At 39.5% G+C, this 21,500-nt stretch overlaps 2 protein-coding genes across 4 annotated transcripts; both read right to left on the reverse strand.

The window, feature by feature from the left end:
* Window positions 1-191: 191 nt before the first annotated feature.
* Window positions 192-14,626, reverse strand: LOC121967564 (bifunctional fucokinase/fucose pyrophosphorylase-like). 3 transcript variants are annotated; one of them, XM_042517870.1, is made up of 8 exons: window positions 14,195-14,332; window positions 13,780-13,893; window positions 11,598-11,877; window positions 9,545-9,912; window positions 7,312-7,438; window positions 2,407-3,423; window positions 762-1,480; window positions 192-687 (listed from the first exon to the last, which is right to left on the reverse strand). In XM_042517870.1, exons 3-8 carry the CDS (start codon window positions 11,788-11,790, stop codon window positions 292-294), a joined length of 2,820 nt encoding a protein of 939 aa, XP_042373804.1. In that variant the 5' UTR covers window positions 11,791-11,877; window positions 13,780-13,893; window positions 14,195-14,332; the 3' UTR covers window positions 192-291. The 3 variants fall into 3 exon arrangements, with proteins under 3 accessions (XP_042373804.1, XP_042373803.1, XP_042373805.1); XM_042517869.1 differs by lacking the exon at window positions 13,780-13,893 and having other exon boundaries at window positions 14,195-14,626; XM_042517871.1 differs by lacking the exons at window positions 13,780-13,893; window positions 14,195-14,332 and having other exon boundaries at window positions 11,618-11,804.
* Window positions 14,627-16,641: 2,015 nt separating this feature from the next.
* LOC121967565 (AAA-ATPase At2g46620-like) lies at window positions 16,642-18,723 on the reverse strand. The gene has a single exon (XM_042517872.1). It carries the CDS (start codon window positions 18,358-18,360, stop codon window positions 16,795-16,797), a length of 1,566 nt encoding a protein of 521 aa, XP_042373806.1. The 5' UTR covers window positions 18,361-18,723; the 3' UTR covers window positions 16,642-16,794.
* Between the last annotated feature and the right edge of the window lie 2,777 nt (window positions 18,724-21,500).

The raw sequence follows: 21,500 nt of genomic DNA on the forward strand, positions 1-21,500 counted from the left end.
AAAAATGATTAACTGGATGATCTGAACTGTTGACAAACGCAAAACAGATTATCAAGAAGAAATTCAGATGTATGGCCCCTGAAAAACAGAACTGCTCAGTTACAACTTTGATAAAATGAAATGCTAGCCTGACCAGGTTCAGTTGCTTGTTCAATCTGTATCTGCCGTTGCTAATGAGATTTGCTCTCACATCATCCAAAAATAAAAAGTAACTAAAATTTATTAATAGCATATATGCAAAAATTTCAATGTGCAGATTTACCAATATATAAAGGAGGAAGTCAAAAGTAACTAGGAGAGACAAATTTTCCAATTGTACACCTTCACATCAGGATCAGAGAATTCCTTAAGTGCCTGCTTTAGATTTTGGGCATACACTGCGTCCTTTGCAAGCAGCAAAGCGAAGCCACCACCTCCTGCACCGACCAGCTTGTAGCCGCAGCAGTAGGCTTCAGCAAAAGCAAAAAGCCTATCAACGAGTTTATTACTACAAAATGGATCCAATTCCTGGTGTAGTTGCCAGGCTTCCAGCATGATGTCACCCAGCTCATCAATGTCACCATTCATCAGGGTTTCCCTCCCAAGCTTTGCCAACGTAGCAAGGCGCTTGATGCTTTCTATCAGAAGGTTATCATGGCGGAGATACCGAGTTACTACCTTCTGCAGAACTTGGTTAGCAAGCCGTACCTGCCAAATTGTCAACAGCATAAGAGTTCCCACAAGAAAATAAAAGACAATTGAACCACAGTAAATGGGCATACTTTGCCAGTAAACACCACCACTAGACGCTGCTCCAACTCCAATACTAACTCAGGTGAAGCAACAAGAGGAATAACTTGCAAGCGCAATGGTTGTACAGGAAAACTGTAGGTACACTTAATCCCAGGATACAAACCTCCTATTTGGTCCTGCCAACCACCTCCTGTTCCCATTACTTGCTCAAGTACCAAAACAGTTTTGGCAACATTTTCATTGCTTTCATCTCCTTCTATGAGATGCAATAGTCCCTTGACAACAGCCGCAGCCAAAATACTAGACGTTCCAAGCCCACTCCCACGAGGAACTCTGGCCCATGTCTGAATTTTTAGGCCTGAGTTGGACAATATTTCATGATGAACAATTCCAGTGACAAGTAGTGCGGCTTTTACAAGTCGAAACTGATCATCTTTATCAAATGGTGCTGAGATAGAGAGAACATCTTCAATGAAAATTTGTTTCTCACAGTCATCCATAATCAGAACCCCAAGACTTTTGGTGGTTTCTATTACAGTTCCAATTGGAAGGGAATCTTCCAGATTTATTGCCATATTCAGAACGCAACCTTGACGCTCCAAGCTCCAAGGAGGCGTATCACTCCAGCCCCCCACAAAGTCAACACGAACTGGTAATTCTATGTGTGCTCTTTTAGGGTGGAAATTACTTTTAGGATTCATTCTTTGTTCCGGCAATGAACGAATCTGTTGGAAACCAGAAGAATCACCTAGGAAAAGAAATTGTGCACAAGTTAACATGACTTTAATGACAAAAAGGATATAAGCAGATAAAGACAGGTGCCACTGCATTATTTCATTTGCTTATGAACAAAAAGTTAGAAATTCAGACTACAAAATGATGTGATACTAAACAATTATAATTCTTATATGGAAGATCATATAAAATGCAAAACTAGGTTGACACAGCATATGTGCAGAATATACTGACATGACATATCATGAAATCAAATAGCACATATATCTATTTTTCATATTTGCCGCTTAAAATTTAATTTTACAATTATATCATTCTAAAATTCTAATCTTGCATATATGTCATTAATGAAGTTTATCTCTTTTAAAGTTAACAATCTAATGATCATTGTTTTCAATATTATTCTTTAAATTTCAACATTATACCAAGTGCCTTTGAATTTAGTCACTTATCAATATTATTATTGATTTTTGATGTGGCATTATTTAACATTTTGGAATGAGATTTGAATGCAAAGAAAATAAAATGATCCAAAGAATAAAATGTAAGCAAATAAAGAAGAACAGAAAAGAAAAGAAGACGATTCAAAATTGTCAATATTATAGGAATGACATTTTGCTCATGTAATTTTAACCAATCATTGATAAAAATTTTAATGAAAAAATGATATTTGTGAAGATTTATAAATTTAGAAGCATATACATGCAGATTAAATTTTACAACAATATATATGCAACATATTTTTGAAAGGCTGGTTCCATGTGAAAAGGACCAGATAAGTGATTGATTCCTCCAAGAGTATATATGATATGGAAAAAAAAAAGAGAGGCACAACAGCACAAGATACAATTAAATTAAGTATTAAGCAGCTTAAGCCTTGCATATAAATTGGTGCTTGAAATAGATTTCCTTAAGCAAAAAAAACAAATGCATCTTCACCTTCAACCCCATAGTTTACTGCTGATGCAGTTTCAGTTGCAACTGCAGTCAAAACCTTTTGCTCCAATATACAAGAATTTGAGTCATCCCCACAAGCCCTAAGAAGATCAACTTGCATCTGGTATGCTCTGCTTTGAGGAAGAATACCATGCGTCTGGTCCTGACGAACTGGACAGATTGCAAGAAATTCCTTACATATCTCCTTTCCAGAGGTACCCTTCTGTAAAATTTCTTCGCATAGTTGGGACAAGTTACGACCTAGCAAACCATAAGTAAGGCAAGCTCTAGCAATTTCAGTTGCAAGATCTGCTTGGTGGTTACTAGATTGGTTGCAAAGCAGTGAAAAATCTATCAATCTGTGTAAGTCCTCCAAACTGCTGCGATGTGAACTCCTCCATAGAGACAGGATATTTTCACAGTTGGGAGTAGTTGAGCAAGTAAGCCACATGCTTATATTAAGCATATCAGATAAAGACAAAATTGGAAACAGTTTTGCATTCCACAAGCATTTCTCTTGGTTGCCCACAGAACTCCACAAGTCATTTTCTTGAATGTGTAGACAATGAAGGACCTTTTTCCATGGTTTTCCACCGAAAGTACCACCATTTTCAACAGAAACCTTAGGATTATCATGAAGACCACAATACACAACAATTTTTCCCAAAGATCCAATCAAGGGAATTTCCCATAGACAATGACGGTCAGGCAAAGCAAACAGGAACGAATTATCAACTTCTGCCTGTTTTTTTTTGCATGTTATATCCAACCCAACAACAATGGATTGTGATCCAATAAGTACACGACCAGAAAGTGTTGAGTTATAAACTAAACAGTCTTCTCCAATACAAACTCCGGGTGCAATTTTGCTGGAAAGAATAACAGCAGATGCAGCAATATCACAAGAAGTTGTTTCTGACATAGAACACAAGTGTCTGCGAGCTACTAATGCTGAGTTATGACCACCTAAGTGATCAAGTACTTCAGATGATGTACCAAAGTGTAAGAATGACAACTCAACTGCAAAACCAACCACAACAGCAAGTCATACAAACTACATTCCAGCAAGTTGCATGTATTAACTCATTCCAGTTTAGAAAGAAAAAAAAACACAATAAAACAAGACAGGAAACGATGGGAAAGGAATCTTCCAGGAATCAACCACAAAGAACAAATAGCATGTGATATTTGAGTAGAACCATCAACCATGCCTGGCAGAGATGTGCTACTAGATAGCATTCTATCAGGATCATAGCAATTAGTCATAATGTCATATAACTCATTTCTTAGTTACATATGCAAAAAAGATTAGAAAACACAGTTGTTCAAAAAAAGTAAAAATAAAATAAAATAATATCACTAACCAGCATTTAAAAATAAAAATTCAAAGATGAATGTGTGAAGTTAGTAGGAGAAACAAATTAAAAGATTCTACTAGCAGTGAGCAATTATGCATAAAACCAACAAAAATAAATAAGAGAAACTCGGTAAAGATCATAAATATTTTCAAACATGAGTGATAGATCACTTAGACAGGTAGGATTATTTAGTGTTGAAAGTGTTAGGGATAGAAGTATCAAAAAATTCACATGACTAATGTTGGATTGAAAGCGCTAGAGGGGGATGAATAGAGCTCATAGATGTTTCATGTTTTTCGTAAAACACAGAATACGCAGCGGAAGTAAAGGAAGAAAAAAAAAGTTGACACGGTTTTACTTGGTTCGGAGCCTATGATGACTCCTACTCCAAGACCCGTGATTACAAATATTACAAAAATGTATTACAAATAAGTGCAGTAAAAATAAACTTTTATACCAACGACTGTATTGATCGGATAACTCAAGCTTCGGTCGTCGGAGCAGCGTTTCAGCGTCGTAGAGTCATCTTTTGAGCAGCGCGCAAGAGAGAAGATTGTTTGAATTTTGAAGCTGCTAGTTTGAAGCCTTTTTATAGCACCTTCCCGAGCGCCTAGAACCACCCCAGGGCGCCTGGAGTGTGCTAATGTGGTTGTACCTTGTCGAAAGTTTATCCCGCAAACTTTATCCACCTTCGAATGCCCGAACCAATTAGGGCTCCCTAACCGCTGACATGGGTTGGTTAGTCGAAGTGTGCCACTGCAGCTTGTCATCCGGGTGCCTATCCACCTATTCGGGTGCCTGGAGCAACTCCGGACACCTAGATAAGGTCCAAGCACTTAGAGCCCTTTGTTTTTTCTTTTGCTTTCCTGCATCATAAAGTTAGGCCGACAAACAATAATATGTAAAGAAGAGTAATATTTGATAGTCTCCGGACTGTCCGATCCTGACTTTGAGTTTCGCTGAAACTCTAGGTCGGACTGACGTCCACTGTTCCCTATACAGGAAACGCGCCCTCACTTACTCCTGTCAGGAAAGTTTACCTTTTGCCAAACCGGTTCTCCAAACCGTTTGAACTTTTGCTCATGATCTGAGACCTTAAGATAGACCTTAAGATTTTCCACTGGATGTCCGAACTCCGACCCGTACAATCTTCCGCCTGGTGTCCGTGACCCACTTTCACCTAGTGTCCTCGATCCTATGATTTTTGCCTGACGTCCTTGACCTTCCAAGACTTTGCCCCATCCCACGGACCAGAACTTCCTTGAATAGTCGCAACTAAGATTTTCCACCTACCTAGTATCCATTAGGACTTTTTGCCTAGCATCAATTAGGATTTTTCACCTTGCCTAAGATTACTTAGGATTTTCCTGCACACTTAGTCAAACTTATCGGTAAGACTTAACTTTGAACTCTTTGTCAATATCAAAACTCAGGTTCGATCATCTGGTGCTCCTTACACCAACAATTAAAAGTGATCTCAAACAAGTTGGATTAAGTTGTGTTGACGGTGTTAGGGATAGACATAGAAGTAAAAAAAAAACTAACTTGAAGTAACAATATTAAGAGTGAATCCAAAATCTAAATGACCAAGGTAATAATTACCAACATGGTCTCAGATGTTGATTAGTTTTGGTCAACACGACTGAAACATACCACGTTTATGCTAACCAATACTGATATTATGTAGGCACAAGTAAATATAACTGCCACTTGTGATAATGCAATTCCAGTGGTATCAATCAAGACAAGGCTTGCCAGGCCGATATTATCCAGAACTGACAAGGCTAAGAAGATTCTCTTCCTGTATGACATCTTTTTTTTATAACTATTAGTATGGAGACATGAACATTAACAAATGTGAACGGAAGAAGAGGAAAGAGAGAGAGGAGGAGAAGCACCAATGCACAACATTGACTAAAATAGAAAGATAGTTTTTCATGGTTTCATACTTCAATTTGTTGATCACGAGCAATAGATGAAACATTAAAAGAGAGGAGACAAGAAGAAGAGATGCCCCAATCAAAAGATCATCAACAACAAAGAGATATAATGTTACAGTCAAAGAAACGTAGATGTATCTATCATGGTTTAAAGTGCAGTGCCGAGACGATCGAAACAGGCGAAACATCTCGTTCCGTTCGGCGATCGGCACTGGCACGACCTCGGCACTAGACCCGCAACGGTTGCGACGTGTTGCGCGACCCAATAGCCGCAACGGAGGGGTCACTCGACTCCGCAACAGCAGTGGAGGAGTCACATAATCCTTCCGCTGCCGCCGCGGAGGCGCCACGTGACCCTACGACCGCTTCAAAGGAGTTGCACGACCATCGCGATCGCGTCGGAGGAGTCACGCACTCCTCGTGGCCATGGCTGAGGGGTCGCGCAACCCTGCAACGGTGCCAAAGTCGTGCAAGCTCGCGAGCAGTGTCGGATTTTGGATTTTTTTAATTAAACTTAGGTTAATTATTTTAATCAACTCCTAGCTATGATGGAGATAATCTAAAGAGGCTTTATTAAACCCTAATAAAATCATCTAATTAATTTTATATTTTATTTATTTTAATTTAAAAATTATAATAAAATTTGTATTTATTTATTTATCTATTTCCATATCTTTTCCTTTTTTTTAAAGATTATTTTTTATATTGTTTATTTTTTAAATATTTATGTTAAATATTTTATTTTTTAATTAATATATTTTATATTTAAAAAATACCGAAATTATATCGGCACGACACAATACGGTACTGAAATTGTATCGTTCTAGTCCAGAACCGAAACCTCGGCACGGTCGAAATTTTAAACCTTGGTATCTATATTCTTGTATGTTCTACTTTTAATTGTGTCAATCCAAATCAACCTCTCAATACTAAATGTAATTATAATTATGTAGAAAACAATTATTTAAACATTAGATATCTTAGGAGGACTATTTAGTATGATGAAATCTGCAATTAATCTCAGTAGAATATATAAGAACTAATGTGCCTATTCAATGCACAACATTCATTTTGGTAGTAGGAAGGCACAATCATTAGTTGAGAAAGTCGTTATATTTTTTAAATTTTTGCTCCTAAATTTTGTTCGATAAACTTTATAATTGCTAGACTTATATTTGGTGGTAAACAAAATAAGTGGAAGAAATTATAGTATTAGAACTCATTTAAGTTAATCTCAAAATGTTTTAAAGCTTGAACTGATACAAAAACTTGCAGAAACTGAAAGATGACAAGAAAGAAACGGAAGTTGTTGCTACTTCGACAAAAGACTGCAGAAACTAATAGGATCATTTCTCTAAGACCACGAGAAGATTAATATACAGCACAAAAGCTACAGTTGATATATATATATATATATATATAGAGAGAGAGAGAGAGAGAGAGAGAGGGGGGGGGGGGGGGGTTGAAGAGGTGGCAGAGAGAGGGAACAGTGAAGAGCCAACTTATTTCATTGTATCATTAGTGGTATAGACAATCACAGAATGCATTGAATAGATTGGTTAAAATTAACAAGTACAAGACTCTAGCAAAGAGAGACAAGTGATACATACATGCGCAAAAACTGAACATCCTTTGTTTACCCAAAGCGCTGATAAGTTTTTCTCCTAAAGGGCGTGACCTCAACCATTCATGTTTAGCAGGTACCCATGCTGATACCAATTCTTCATATAAGCTCATCTGCAAGAGAATGAATTAGCCGGAAACCTGAAAGCATAACAAAGTCCCATCTACGAGCAACATAGAACTGACAATAGAACCACATAAAAATTGAGGAAAGAAATTCTTTTGAAAAAAAAGGGATTGCCTGAACTTGAAAATTTACTCTTTACTCATTCAATGAGTATACAGATTCAATTGGGTGACACCAACTAAATCGAATGCTAACTCCCATTTATTTTTTATTGTATTGAATTAACCAATCAATCTACTATTGGACATTTATTTCCCCTTGGCATGGCACTATTCAGAAAAAAAAAATTCGACATATTCACTTTACTTATAATTATGAGAATCAATCTTACCCCTTCTAGTTCTACGGTTTCCACACAAAACCTAGGGCATATCACTAAAATTATTGGCACAGTACTAGATGTTGTTTTTCCTCCAGGCAAGATGCCTAATATTTATAACACTTTAGTAGTTAAGGGTTGAGATACTGTGGGTTAGCAAATTAATGTGACTTGTGAAGTACAACAATTATTAGGAAATAATCGAGTTAGAGCTGTAGCTATGAGTGCTACAAATGGATTGACGAGAGGAATGGAAGTAATTGATACGGAAGCTCCTCTAAGCATTCCAGTCGGCGAACACTGACAGATAGATAATTGCATGTTCGTACAGCAGGTGACGAGTCTAATTTTCAGGTTTTGCACGTGCAGGATCCAGAAGGTGATTACATAATTACATGTTAATGAACCAAGAAATATACAGGAGGTTGTAACAAGCAGGAAAAAGAGACCATGACCAATTACAGATATTTGAGTGGATTGCCTACAGTATGTACAAGGTATCATATAGATACAAATACCTCACACATTTGTCTCCTGAAGAAAGCCACTAGGTCACAATAACTCCACATTTAAGAATCCAACCACCTCCAAGCACAAATAAACCGAGCTACTATAGGGGGAACCAAAATTTCAATAGGAACGAGTTCACAAACATTGTTCTGGGCCCCATTTAATGTGACTAAATGACTATAGTAGCAAAAGGAAATAAACAAAGGGTATACTATCACTAAATCCCAAGAATGACCAAGATACTTAGGATGAAGCTCAGAATCTGGCTGCATTAAGAGACATCTGCTTTTAAGAGAAACAGACCTAAAGTACCAGTGTATTTGACTGTGAGCTTATACTTGTATCTTTTTTCAAAGACGGTAATTAAATTGTTGGAAACATATAACACAGCCAGTTAAAGAGTCTAGTAAATATGTATTAGAAAACCATATTATGTAATGCATTCTAGGTCAACTACCATAACTATCCTTCCCTGCACTGGATATGCTACATATGCCCAAGTATTTGAGTTCAGCAACATGGCCCTTAACTCTATGCAAACTACATGACTAGTAATATCAAATCAACTAAATCAGTTTTTATTCATAAGCTAGAGTTTCTCTGGTCTCTCTCTCTCAAGTAGTTCAATAATATTAAGTTAATTTATTAGTTCAACAAACCTATATGTTCAATTATAATCTAGACAAGAAGATGACAGATCTAGTTAATCCCTAATTTAATAAAAAAATAAAGAAACAAACAAAATAAGAAAGGAAAATATTTTCCATAACTGTAATGAAATGATTGTTTATGGTTTTGACAGTGCAACATAATGAGATCACAAAATGATCAAAATTGATGTGAGATTCAGTTGGCAAAAACTTCAAACAGACCTTTCTGAACCAAGAAATAATGGAAACAGTGAATCACAACTTTGTACAATTAAACAGAAGATAATGACAAGAAACTAGACTAAATATCAATTATTTGAAGACTTGGAGAAACAAGACATGTTTTGTTTACTGGTGTGATATGAGATTGGATCTCATTTGCTTTTTTATTAACCATTATGAGCTAGGTGAAACATATGGCAGGAACTTTTATTGGGATTACATTGTTCAGTTTTTAAGTTATATATTTAAGAATATTAATGCAAAAATATATTTTTTAATATTGACTTATATGTGATGTGAATTATGTTAAAAAGTGGAAAGACAAATATCAGCTTCAAGTGTTCTAAATTGATAACAAAAGATTAGGAACAAGTTGAAGTTCTATTGCTTGCCTCATTTTGGGAATTAACAAGCTCACATATCATTGTTTGACTTGAAGAGCAGGCAATCTTAACAAGCTCAGCCCATGCCTTTCCCTTTGCTGCTATTATACCAGTATCCAACAGTGTCCTACCATCGGGTAATATAGCATTACCCTTTTTGAGCACTTCCAAGGTTGGCTTCTGCAGAAGGTTCTCAACATAGCATAGGGAGTAGTTGTCACCAATAGTTCCTTCATTCGAAGCCACTACAACACCATGGTTAGCAGCAACATCCAGGGTAATAGGAACTGTTATAATGCACCCTGAATTATCAGGAAGGATCATGGTTGAGGCATCAAAACAAGGGAGAACATCTCCAGTCATTATGAAAATCCCACCTATCAATGAAATTGCTTCCAGTTAACATTAAGAACTAAAAAGCTGGCACTAAGTAGCTTTAAGACGATTAAAGTTTCAAATTATAAGTATCCAACCAGTAAATAACTTGATAACTTCAAAATCAACTATTAGTATTTGTATATGTAAAAAAATTTGCAAAAAGAAAAACAGATATTTCAAGATCTCACTTGCAAAGAAGAACGAAAATTAAATTCTAAAAAATATATTAAAAAAAGACAGAAATAAGCAAAGAAGAAGAGGAGCCTTGGCCAACGGTAATGTTGTTGCCATGTGACCAAAAGGTCACGGGTTCGAATCCTGGAAACAGCCTCTTGCAAGAGGCAGGGTAAGGCTATGTAGAAATAAGCAAAGAAGTTATAAAAAAAAGGGCAATCCGATGCACGAAGCTCCTACCATGCGGGGTCCCGAGGAAGGATCCATTGTGCGCAACCTTACCTACTTTTTGCTAGAGGATGTTTCCAGGAAGCAAAGAAGTTATCAATCACCAAAATCAACAGAATGTTCACAAACAAAATACCAACTTATGCATTGCTACTAAACAGTCCTTTGCTAAGTCAAATGTAACTTGGATGCAACTGCAATGGATATTCATTTGAACAAAAGAAGCATAACCAGTAGTCAACTCTTAGATGTCTATATCATTTAGTACCTTAATGCCGTATCCTAAAGTTATCATGAACATAAACTAATTTTTTTTTTTTAACAATGCATATCAAGACCCTACCTAGGAAAGAAAAAAGTTTCGTTGGTTTCAATTGTAGGATTGGAGCATAGGATCATAAGATCCAACAATTCAATCAAAATATTTTGGAACTGAGCAAAAAAGGTTTCTTGTTTAGATCGTAGGTTCCAAAGGTAGGATAGTACGATCCTAATATTTAATTAGAATATTTTAGAACTATATTTTCCATTTATAATTTATCATAATATATAGGATTGCAATAAACAATAAACACTATCATTTCAATGTCATAAATTACAAATTAAATTAAATAATAAATATATGAAAAAAAAATTTAAAAATACATTTCTTAAAGTGCTCCAGCTTTATATAGCAAATTCTATAAGATAAATCATAGTTGGATTCCTCTCCTTAGGAGTTAAAGGGAAGCTTATATGATCAAAAAACTTCTTAAATGCTACTATTAAAAAATATATATATACATATATTTTCATTAGTAAATATCAATTTAAAATGTCAACTAAATGTACCAATGTAGGAACAAATGCAAATCCAGGATTGGATGTGGATCCTACGAGGGATTTGAATTATTGAGATCACTTAGGATTGTAAGACCATAAGATTTAAAGTCTGGATCACAATATAGACTATCATATGTGCCTAGGGCATTTGTTATACACATTGTAACACCTTGCAATCTTGCTTCTTTTTCTCCCCTTTTTCCAAACTCCACAGATAATTTAATTAGAATCAAATGCTTTGATGACATGGTCTAAAAGAATTATTTTTTTGTTTTCTAAATCTATCAATATGAATGTGCTGAGAGAAGCATTCTAAAATGTACCCCAAGCACAAAATTGAAATGAGGACCAAGGTAACCATTCCAAGTTTCAACTCTATATTAGTGTCAGCAGCAAATATATATAATAAAACACTTGAGCCAGAACTTGGTTTTGATAAAAGGATAACCAGAATAGTAACCTTCATCCTTAAAAGCTTGCCTTGCACTAGAGGAAATTGCAAGTATGTGGTCAAAAAGTAATGGAACAGGACCATCAGGATTATCTGCTGTCAAATATGGTAGCGGGAGGAACACCTTTCCCATTGGATTTGCCCATGGGACCCTTTTGGAATCCCCTCCAGCATGGAGCAATAGTATGTGTCTTTTAAACATAAAGTTGACAGTTGATAAGGATGAAATGTCAGCATCTGACCATCTATTTGCTACATATGATACATTCTCTTTCTTGTCTTCAATAACCTGCATAAGATCACACATTTAATTGAACTAAAATATCATTTTCAGATTATGACAGAATCGTTAGTATAATAGAGAAGAATAAAACTAAAACTCGACCAGTATTTCTCAACATGAATGACTACCAAAAGCATGTGATAGAATGTGCTAATAAATTAGTTGTCAATTTTTTGTTAAATAACATTTTTTTCAATATCTTATTTCAATTAAGAACATGCTATTTTCTCTATCAAGGTTTAAAATTTCGACCTGTGCCGAGATTTCGGTCCTGGAGCAGAACGATACAATTTCGGTACCATATCGTGTTGTGCCGATATAATTTTGGTATTTTTTAAATATAAAATATATTAATTAAAAAATAAAATATTTTACATAAATATTTAAAAAATAATCTTTAAAAAAAGGAAGAGATATGGAAATAGATAAATAAATAAATACAAATTTTATTATAATTTTTAAATTAAAATAAATGAAATATAAAATTAATTAGATGATTTTATTAGGATTTAATAAAGTCATTTAGATTATCTCCATCATAGCTAGGAGTTGATTAAAATAATTAACCTAAGTTTAATTAAAAAAAATCTAAAATCCGACACCACTCGCGAGCTCGCCTGACTGTGGCACCGCTGCGGGGTTGCGCGACCCCTCAGCCATGGTCACGGGGAGCACGTGACTCCTCCGACGCGATCGCGGTGGTCGTGCAACCCCTTTGTAGTGGCTGCAGGGTCGCGTGGCGCCTCTGCGGCGACAACGAAAGGGTTTTGCGACCCCTTCACTACTGTTGCGGGGTCAAGCGACCCCTCCGTTGCGGCCATGAGGTCGCGCAACACGTTGCGGGTCTAGTGCAGAGGTCGTGTCGGTCGCCGAGCGGAACAAGATGTTTCGCCTGTTACGATCGTCTCAGCACGACACTTTAAACCATGTTCTCTATTAATATAAAAATAGAAACCAAAAACAAATAGATAACATAAATACTTGACAAAAACCCCAAATGTAAACCAAGATAATCAACAAATCAAATTAATCCTTTATCAAGGCCATGCTCAATTGAGCTCCAGCAATGACAAGGTTGTGATAGAATGCAAGCCAACTCTCAACGGCATTTTGCATGACTGGGATCAAAATGGAGGGTAAACAACATAAATGCTTGGAATAAGAAAGGATAAAACAGTTCGAGCACAAGCACAGTTGTTCTCTAATACTAGGTTATGATTCCCAAACTAATTCCCTAAAATACTAAAGTTGATAGGAAAGTATTAATTTGTATGCTTTTGGTCAAACTCTGCTCTCAATATCAGACTGGGTTGTCAAACAAACTACAATAAAGAAGAACTAATCAACTGGCTCATCAAAAACAAGACATTGCATTGTTGGGTTGCATGATGAGAGAAGAATTAATCCACTAGCTTATACACAAATAGACAATTAAATAAGAGAATTTCAATGGAGAAAAATTAAGTGGATCTCCAACTCATGAACATTGCTTGAATGAAATCTTAAATTTTCTGAGGTTTCAAAACTTCAAACATGTTAGGTGAAGGCCCATTTTAAGAGATTAGTAAGTGAAGCCCTTATTCAAATATTTAGCCTGATAGTGAAGGATCTAGGCTAGTCTATGACAAGTCAAGTTGGAGAATCTATATAAATTTGATAATTGAGAAGCCAACAAGACTATGATTAAGTAAGCTTTTCAATCTATAAATTTCCTGTATCTGTATACTGAGTTCTTTGTGTAAATTCAAGACTGCCATTTAATTGTAAACAAGTCAGTCCTAGATTGCTTGGCATGCAAAAGTAGATCATTACAAAACATGGGACAAATCCTCAGTTAAACAACTAATATGGAGTTTATACAGATTATGAAGACAAACTATCCCATCACAACCGAGTCACCATGCCTACCTCCTCTGTTAAAGTCAATCTAGGCTTGAAAATGTCAATGGCCTGGTGGAACCGCACTAATTGCTAAAGAGGCGATAGCAGCCAACGAAGAGAAAGAAAATGCAATTACTTTACCTGGGAGGTATTTAACAAAGACCAAATTACTTGCAGTCACACAAAAGAAATCGTAACGAAAATATTATCCGCAGTGAATGCATAAAAACTTGAAGAGAATGAAAGGAGAAAAATAGATTCCTATCATTTTCTCTTCCATTATGAATAACTAGCAAACCCGCCAATTTGGATGCTGCCTCCGTTTCCTTTACCAACTAGCAATCGATGAGGGAAAATGTTCTGTTCTTCCTCCCGAATCCTAACTGATAGTTAATGCCAACAAATCATCCATGATGACGGAGAAGCGGAAACATACGCTTACCTCGGGGGGCATTGGCTCAAATTGGAGGATGTGGCGAGCAAGGGCGTAGATAGCGTGGAGAGTGGCGGCGCCGGATCCGATGCGGGCGCCATCAGGGTCAGGGACTGCGAGGATGATTGTGGAGGAGGCGATTCGGCCAAGACGCTTGGCCCGGCGGAGATGCCAGTCGTAGAGCTCGGCCTGCTCGGGGCTGGCGGCTGTGAGGACGATGGCATCCCACGTGGGGACGCGCGACGGGTCGCGCACCGACAGGCGGAGGCGGTACCAACATTTCCGGAGTACCGAGGCGATTTCGTCGGTGCCACGAGCGCTGTTATTGCCCCAACGCCGCTGCCGAATCTGATCTCGCCCTCTCTCCATTGATTTCGGCTACCGAGCGAGACCGCACCAGGAAAGGAAGAATAAGTCGCGGAAATGGAAATCTCTCTTTTTCAATTGCCAAGTATTTAACAAATATCAGCATTTTTTTTTAACTGGAAAGTTTGCTGTTTGGGTTCGCACTAATAATCTTGTTAGGTTGGAATTAGAAATTAAAAAATAGGAGTTATTGCTTTTGGATTTATAGTAACAATCTTGCTTGTGTTGGTGCGGGGGCCGGTACAAGGTTGGAATTTTACATTTGAGTTTGCGACTGTAGATATTTGATATCTTATTTGAATATTTAAATAAATTATGAGTAAATCTTGCTGGCTAGAATTTGGCCAGCTAGAAATCTCTATCTCCCAATTAAAATGTATGCATGGACATGCATATAATTAATGTGGTCATATGAAATTACTAAAATATCCATGCATATGCATGCATGTATATATTCTAACTGGCCAGATTCTGGCCATTTAGCAATACCCATAAATTATATATATATAAACAGATAAATTTTAACTTGTATATCTTTACCTGTACATTCCTACGTGTTCCTCACATGTCCAGGCATTCGGATATATAAAAGGCGCTCAGGAATGTACATGATAAGAATATATATATAATTCTAAAATTCATTAATTATTATTGTTGAGGTTAGAAGTAAACTATTGTCCCTAGGATGTAGCACAGACGATGAGCACATGATATCTCTGGGATAATGACCAGGGGTTGATTCTCAAGAATTGACGATATGAGATTACCTCACCATGCGTCTGATACATGTGTACCTGTATATACCTCCCTTCATATCCGTAGCATCGATACTAGGGAATCGTTAATACAATGGATTTATATTAGAAATAGGTTATATATAGATAATTAATCTATTTTTTAATATAATATTAATTTTAATATACTTTGGTTAATAATAGTTTAAAAAAAAATTATTAGTATAAAAGATATATCATTTTTAATATGTTTGAGTATGAAGATGGATATTTGATATCAGATGAATATGGAGATGGATGATATGAAATTAAATTCGAACTTGACCATGGTTATCCCTAATGCAAAATAAGACAGCTAATTGCCAGTTATAGAATTATTGTGCATAAGCTATTCCCTTAGTTTTAATAACAAAATGAGCGTGTGGTTAGTTCCTACCATCAATTACATTTTATAAATTATTTAAAAAAATGTTAATACCTATTATAAGTAATTCAGAGGTACCCATATCACAAATAGAATTAGAGATAGAATTACATAAATTTATATTTGTCCATCATCAACACTAGCGTATATTAAGATTGTTAACAGAAAGAGAAATCAAAATGACTCGTCATAACAATAAATATACTTTTAGATGAATGAACGTTTTAAAACATATATAAATTCTCAAATATCAATTGAATGTGAAAAAATGATGACGGTCATCAAAAAATAAAAAAAAAATAAGAGAAGTTCATCAATATTTTTTTAATAAATAATTAGGTTGTTTTTTTCTCTCAAAATCAAGCGATTCAATGATTGAACTACCTTCATCCACCGAAGTCATCAGCTTACTTGAATTAACTAACAAAAACAATATGGAGAACACCAAAGTGGGAGACAAGATAACTCCATGCATATAATTGCAGTGAAGATGTCTTTCAAGTTAAGAACAAACATTAAACTCTTGTTATAAAAACTCATGGATGACTCCTGCTCTGTTTTCCCCAAATCACAAGACAAAAGGTGCCCCTCTCCAAGAATTACCGTGAACGTTTTCCACATGCTTCTAAAATACATCCTCATGCTCGTTGACTCGAATCAGAACAAGGAATCAGTGTCGGACCAATTCTTTGTCTAAAGAGGAACAATATGAAACTTGTTCTATCAAACAGCGTTTAAGTCGGCAATGGACAAGTTGGAGAAGAGGAGTGTAAGGTTGAGGGGCCAATATCGACTGTTAGGTCCCGTTCGTTGAACAAATTTGATGCCGTAGCGTGCCATTTGCTTAACAAGAATCTGATTTATTTGACTTCCAAGCATTAACTTTGCGCGTGAACAGTAGTTTTTCTATCGCATGGTTGATTACGAACCCAAGAACAATGAGCAGAGATGTTTGGAAGGATAGAAAACTGTGTTCCTTGCCGTATTCACAAATCTTAACGGATTCAATAAGCAGTGAAATCAAGGAAATAAAACAAATTAATCCCTGAAAAAGTGTTTTTTTTTTGGTAATTGGCATGCTGAAATTAGTTGGGGATATAGTCCTTGTCTACTTTGACAGGCGGAGCGCCGGCGTCGGCGCCGGTTGCTGCCGCGGCGAGCTCCAGCGTCGTCGCTCCGTCCTTCTTGCTGCCGCTCCTCAGTTTGATCATACCGTACAGCTTCTTGAACTCCTTGATGGACTCCTTTCCGAACCCCATGGCGGCGCCGCCGACGCCAACGTTGCTGGGGTCGCCGATAGCGGTGGCAGGATCCTCGCACCGCCTGCCCGAACCGCTCTCGCTCAGCCTTCGACCGGCGGAGCTGGTGCGCACTACGGCAGAGGCCGTCTGCTGCTGGAGCGTGTTGATGACTGACTTCAATGCGCGGCTCGGGGAAGCACGGTTGGCGATCATGATCTCGCCGACTTCCGCCGGACTGATCCTGACGCCGCTTTGGAACACCTCTTCCACCTGCTGGTACAGCTTGTGGTCTTTGAGGCCAAGGTAGCTGCTCGCCAGAGTCTTGAAGGCGGCGAAGTCGCAGAGGGGGAAGTGGATATGCACGTCGAGGCGCCCCGGCCGCAGCACCGCCGGCTCCATCCCGCCGGCATCGGAGTTCATGGTGAAGACCATCACCCGCTCCTCACCGCAGCAGGAGAAGATGCCATCCATGAAATTGAGAATCCGGGTGAGCTGCAGCGACTCGCCCTCCTCGCCGACGCCCTTGCCCTTGAGGTGCCGATCGAGATCCTCGACGAGTATGATCGACCTTGGGGTCGTGCTGAGGAGGAGCCCTTTGAGATCGGCACCATCCGCATCCCCGGCGGCGGAGACATGGGAGAGGTCGACGTCGTAGATGTCATAGCAGAGGAATTTGGCCATGGCGGCAACAAAGGTCGATTTCCCGGTGCCGGGGGGACCGTAAAGGAGATAACTCCGCCGCCACACCCGGCCGAGACGGTGATAGTAGTCGCGGCCCTTCAGGAACGACTCCATGTCGGCACGGACACGCATCTTGAGATCCTCATCCATCGCCATCGAATCGATCGTGGCGGGGTGTGTGAAGGGCAACGATCGCCACCGCGGGTTTCCTCCAGAGCAGATATACAACCTCACGTCCCTTCGCCGGAGCTCGAGGTCATCGGCGACGGACTCGACGTGCTGGAGGTAAGGGCGGAGGACGCGGGTGCGATCTTGGCGGCGAAGCCGGAGGACGAAGCGCGGAGCGCCTCCGCTGGCGGCCGCAGGGGCGTTGGTCCAGGCGACGCGGGCGCCGAGGAAGGAGTCAACGGCCGAGTGACCGGGGCCGAGGAGAAGAAAGAAGTCGTTGGGCTTGCGACCGGAGGAGAAGAGCGTGACGGCCGCGGAGTCTTCGAGGGAAGGGAGGGCGGCGACGTAGGTGGCGACCCGCCGATAAAGCGGGTTCTCCTGCCCTTTCTCGCCGTATCTAGGGATCTCGAAGCTTTGGTAGGCCTGCGTCCGCTGCTCCGCCCATCGCCACCACCGCCCCAGCCAAAACAGCAGCGACTTCAACGACAGGGCGATCCGCAGGAGCACCACACCGCCCACCACACTCATCGCCAAGGACGTGAGACTAACCGCCGGAATCATCTCTCTCCCTCCTCCACCACAACAGCGAGGACAAATTGAAGAAACCAATGGATGATTATGAAACCAAAGAAGAAGGAGAAGAGTAGGAGAAAAAGGAGAAATGAGTAAAATTAAGAGGAGAGAAGTATCGAATTGAAATGGGGGAAGGGAAGACGGATTAAAATACGTCGCTGGATTTGGATTTCCACGGCGATAGTTGGCTTTCCAGTTCAGATCTAAGTCGAGATCATTGCGGTCGGTCGGTCAATGAGACTTAGGATCGAATTTTCTGCGATTGCCGGCGGCGGCGGCGGCAGCGTGTCCATTTATTGATCCCTCCGATAACGTGGAGAATTGGGCGACTCTTCCAAGTTGTAACTGCCGCTTGTTTACTTGACCTATTCGTATTCAACCGCAACCTAATTATATTAAAAAAGACACCACAGAATGCCCATTAATTCTCATCTTCCTTTAAATTAAATAATCGGAATTTTAATATAGTCTGAAAAAAAATATGGGCATTATAAGGATTTCAAGAGTCTTATAAATAACTATTAATAATCTTAGATTTAAAACTCGTTGATTTAATAAATTATTCAGTCACTTGTGTTAGATAGAAAGTTAGAAAAAGATAAATAATATTTACATTTTCATAAAAACTCGAAGAAAATATAACGAAAAAAAAGAGTAAAAGAAAAAGAAACAGTTGACATAGTTTGATTTTACTTGGTTCGAAACCTATGATGACTTCTATTCTAAGGCTCGCGATTGATGACTATTTTTGTTAGGTAATTTACTAGCAATTCGAAAATTACAGCTACAAAGATAAGTACAATGAGTTAATTTTTTAAGTGCAATAAACAAAAATTATACTGACAACTTAAGGATTCATAGAGTCGTACGTGTTTTTAGTTGTCGGAGCAGCGTTACGATTTCGTAGAGTCGTCTTGGGTGCAATGCGCAAGAAAGAAGTTGTAGCAAAAGTGAATTCAAGTTCTATACAAGTGGTTGCTCAAACACTTCTTTTATTAATCATTGAGGGTGCCTCCAACTGTATTCAAGGCACCTCCAGCTGCAAAACTTCATCCCGTAAGCCTTGGTCGCGATAAGTTGCACGGACTATAGTTTCTATCAGCACAAAGGCGCCTTCCAGTGCTCCGAGATGCCTCCCCACGGCGAAAACCTTATCCACAAGGTTTATCTGCGCGAGGGTACCTCCGCCCTATCTAGGGTGCCTTCCACGTGAATCCAAGGTGCCTCCTAGCACTTCTGAGATACCTCAGACACTGTTCATCCGAAACTAATTTTTGCCGCTTTAACCCTGCAAAGCATGTTAGGTCAAATGCAAAAGGATACCTTGCAAAACAAAGTTAGTATGATAAAAACATAGTATATTGATAGTCATAGAACTGTCTGGTTCTAACTTTCGAATTTCCAGTGAAACCCTAGATTGAAATGACACCTACTATTCCCTCAACGGGGAATGCATCCTTATCTACTCCTCTCAGGAGAGTTTACTTTTTGTTAAACCGGTCCTCCAAACTATTTGAACTTTTGCTCAGCATTCGAGACTTTAAGATTTTCCATTGGACTTCCGAACTTCGATTTGTCCAATCTTCTGCCTAATGTCCGCGACCCCTAGGGCTTTCACCTAGTGTCCTCGACCCTAAGATTTTTACTTGACATCCTCAACCTACCAAGGCTTCAACCAATTGCTAGGATCGATGTACTTGGCTAGAGAGGGGGTGTGAATAGCCGACCCCAAATCTTCGCGTTTCTTCCTACGATTAGGGTTAGCGCAGCGGAAATAAACAAATAGAAACACAAAGGAAGAAAGATCAAACCTCAAACTCGAACTCGATGATGTAACGAGGTTCGGAGATGAAACTCCTACTCCTCGGCGTGTCCGTAAGGTGGACGAAGCCTACCAATCCGTCGGTGGATGAGTCCCCGGAAAACCGGCTAATAAGAACACTCCTTCTGGGTGGAGAAACCTCGCCACAGAAACTTCTTGCAACAGCAAGAAAGATGTACAAAAATACAGCACAAAACAGAAGACAATATGAATGTACAAAACAAAGCTTGCCTACTGTTCTTGTTGACTGGAATCCGAAGCAGCAACTTCAGGAACCTCACAGCAGCAACTGATCACCCAGCCGACGGAAGCTCACGCGAAGCTTCAGCAATGGAGAGCTCAGCAAAGCTCGCAGAAGAACTCGCAGCAGCAAGAAGAAGAAGAAGAAGATACTTCGGACTAGAAGAAGAGTGAGAGACCCTGTAGAAGCCCTTGAACTCCTTTTATATCCTGCACTCAACCTGCACTGCACCTGCGAAGAACAGAAGACAGAAGACTAGCCGTTGTGAGCCAACGGCTAGCGCTGGACCGATCAGACTCCAATCTGATCGGTCCACACTGTCCCTGATCGGTCTTGGGGACCGATCAGGCTAAGCCTGGACCGATCAGGCTATGTCCTGATCGGTCCAGGAGGAGTCTGATCGGTCCCTGGACCGATCAGCCTTTCTCCTTCTTCTTCTTCTGTTTGCTTTCTGATCGGTCTCCAGACCGATCAGATAATCCACAGAAGCATTCTGTTTGGTTACTGATCGGTCACCAGACCGATCAGCCGAGCTACCGAGCTACCGAGCCCTCTCTGACCTAGTCCAGAGAATGAGCTACCGAGCTACGAGCTACCGAGCCCTCTCCGACTCCATCCGGTCCAGAGAACGAGCTACCGAGCCCTCTCTGACCTAGTCCGGAGAGCGAGCTGCCAAGCTACGAGCTACCGAGCTACCGAGCTCCCGAGCTACCGAGCTACCGAGCTACCGAGCTACCGAACCCTCTCTGACCTACCCATGCCAAGCTTCCATACTTGGACTTCTCCCGTGCCAAGCTCCCTGCTTGGACTTTTCCGTGCCAAGTCTCCATACTTGGACTTTTCTCGTGCCAAGCTCCCTGCTTGGACTTTTCACCAGATATCTGGTCAACCTTGACCCATCTGGATTTCCCCTGCCTGGCTTCACTCACCAGGACCTAGCTTCACTCACTAGGTCTTTCCCCTGCCTGGCTTCACTCACCATGACTTTCTCCAACTGCCTGGCTTCACTCACCAGGACTTTCACTTTCACCTAGCTTCACTCACCAGGATTTCCTGACTGCCTGG

The sequence above is a fragment of the Zingiber officinale genome, chromosome 3B (genome assembly GCF_018446385.1).
Source record: "Zingiber officinale cultivar Zhangliang chromosome 3B, Zo_v1.1, whole genome shotgun sequence".
Taxonomy (NCBI): Eukaryota; Viridiplantae; Streptophyta; class Magnoliopsida; order Zingiberales; family Zingiberaceae; genus Zingiber; species Zingiber officinale.

Coding starts and splice junctions, on each gene's coding strand:
- LOC121967564 (XM_042517869.1), bottom strand. CDS start 14,554: ATGGAGAGAGGGCGAGATCAGATTCGGCAGCGGCGTTGGGGCAATAAC. Junction 9,913..11,597: donor GCAAGCTTTTAAGGATGAAG/GTTACTATTCTG, acceptor TTTCATTGATAG/GTGGGATTTTCATAATGACT. Junction 3,424..7,311: donor GATGTTCAGTTTTTGCGCAT/GTATGTATCACT, acceptor TTGGTTTTGCAG/TTGAGTTGTCATTCTTACAC.
- LOC121967565 (XM_042517872.1), bottom strand. CDS start 18,360: ATGATTCCGGCGGTTAGTCTCACGTCCTTGGCGATGAGTGTGGTGGGC.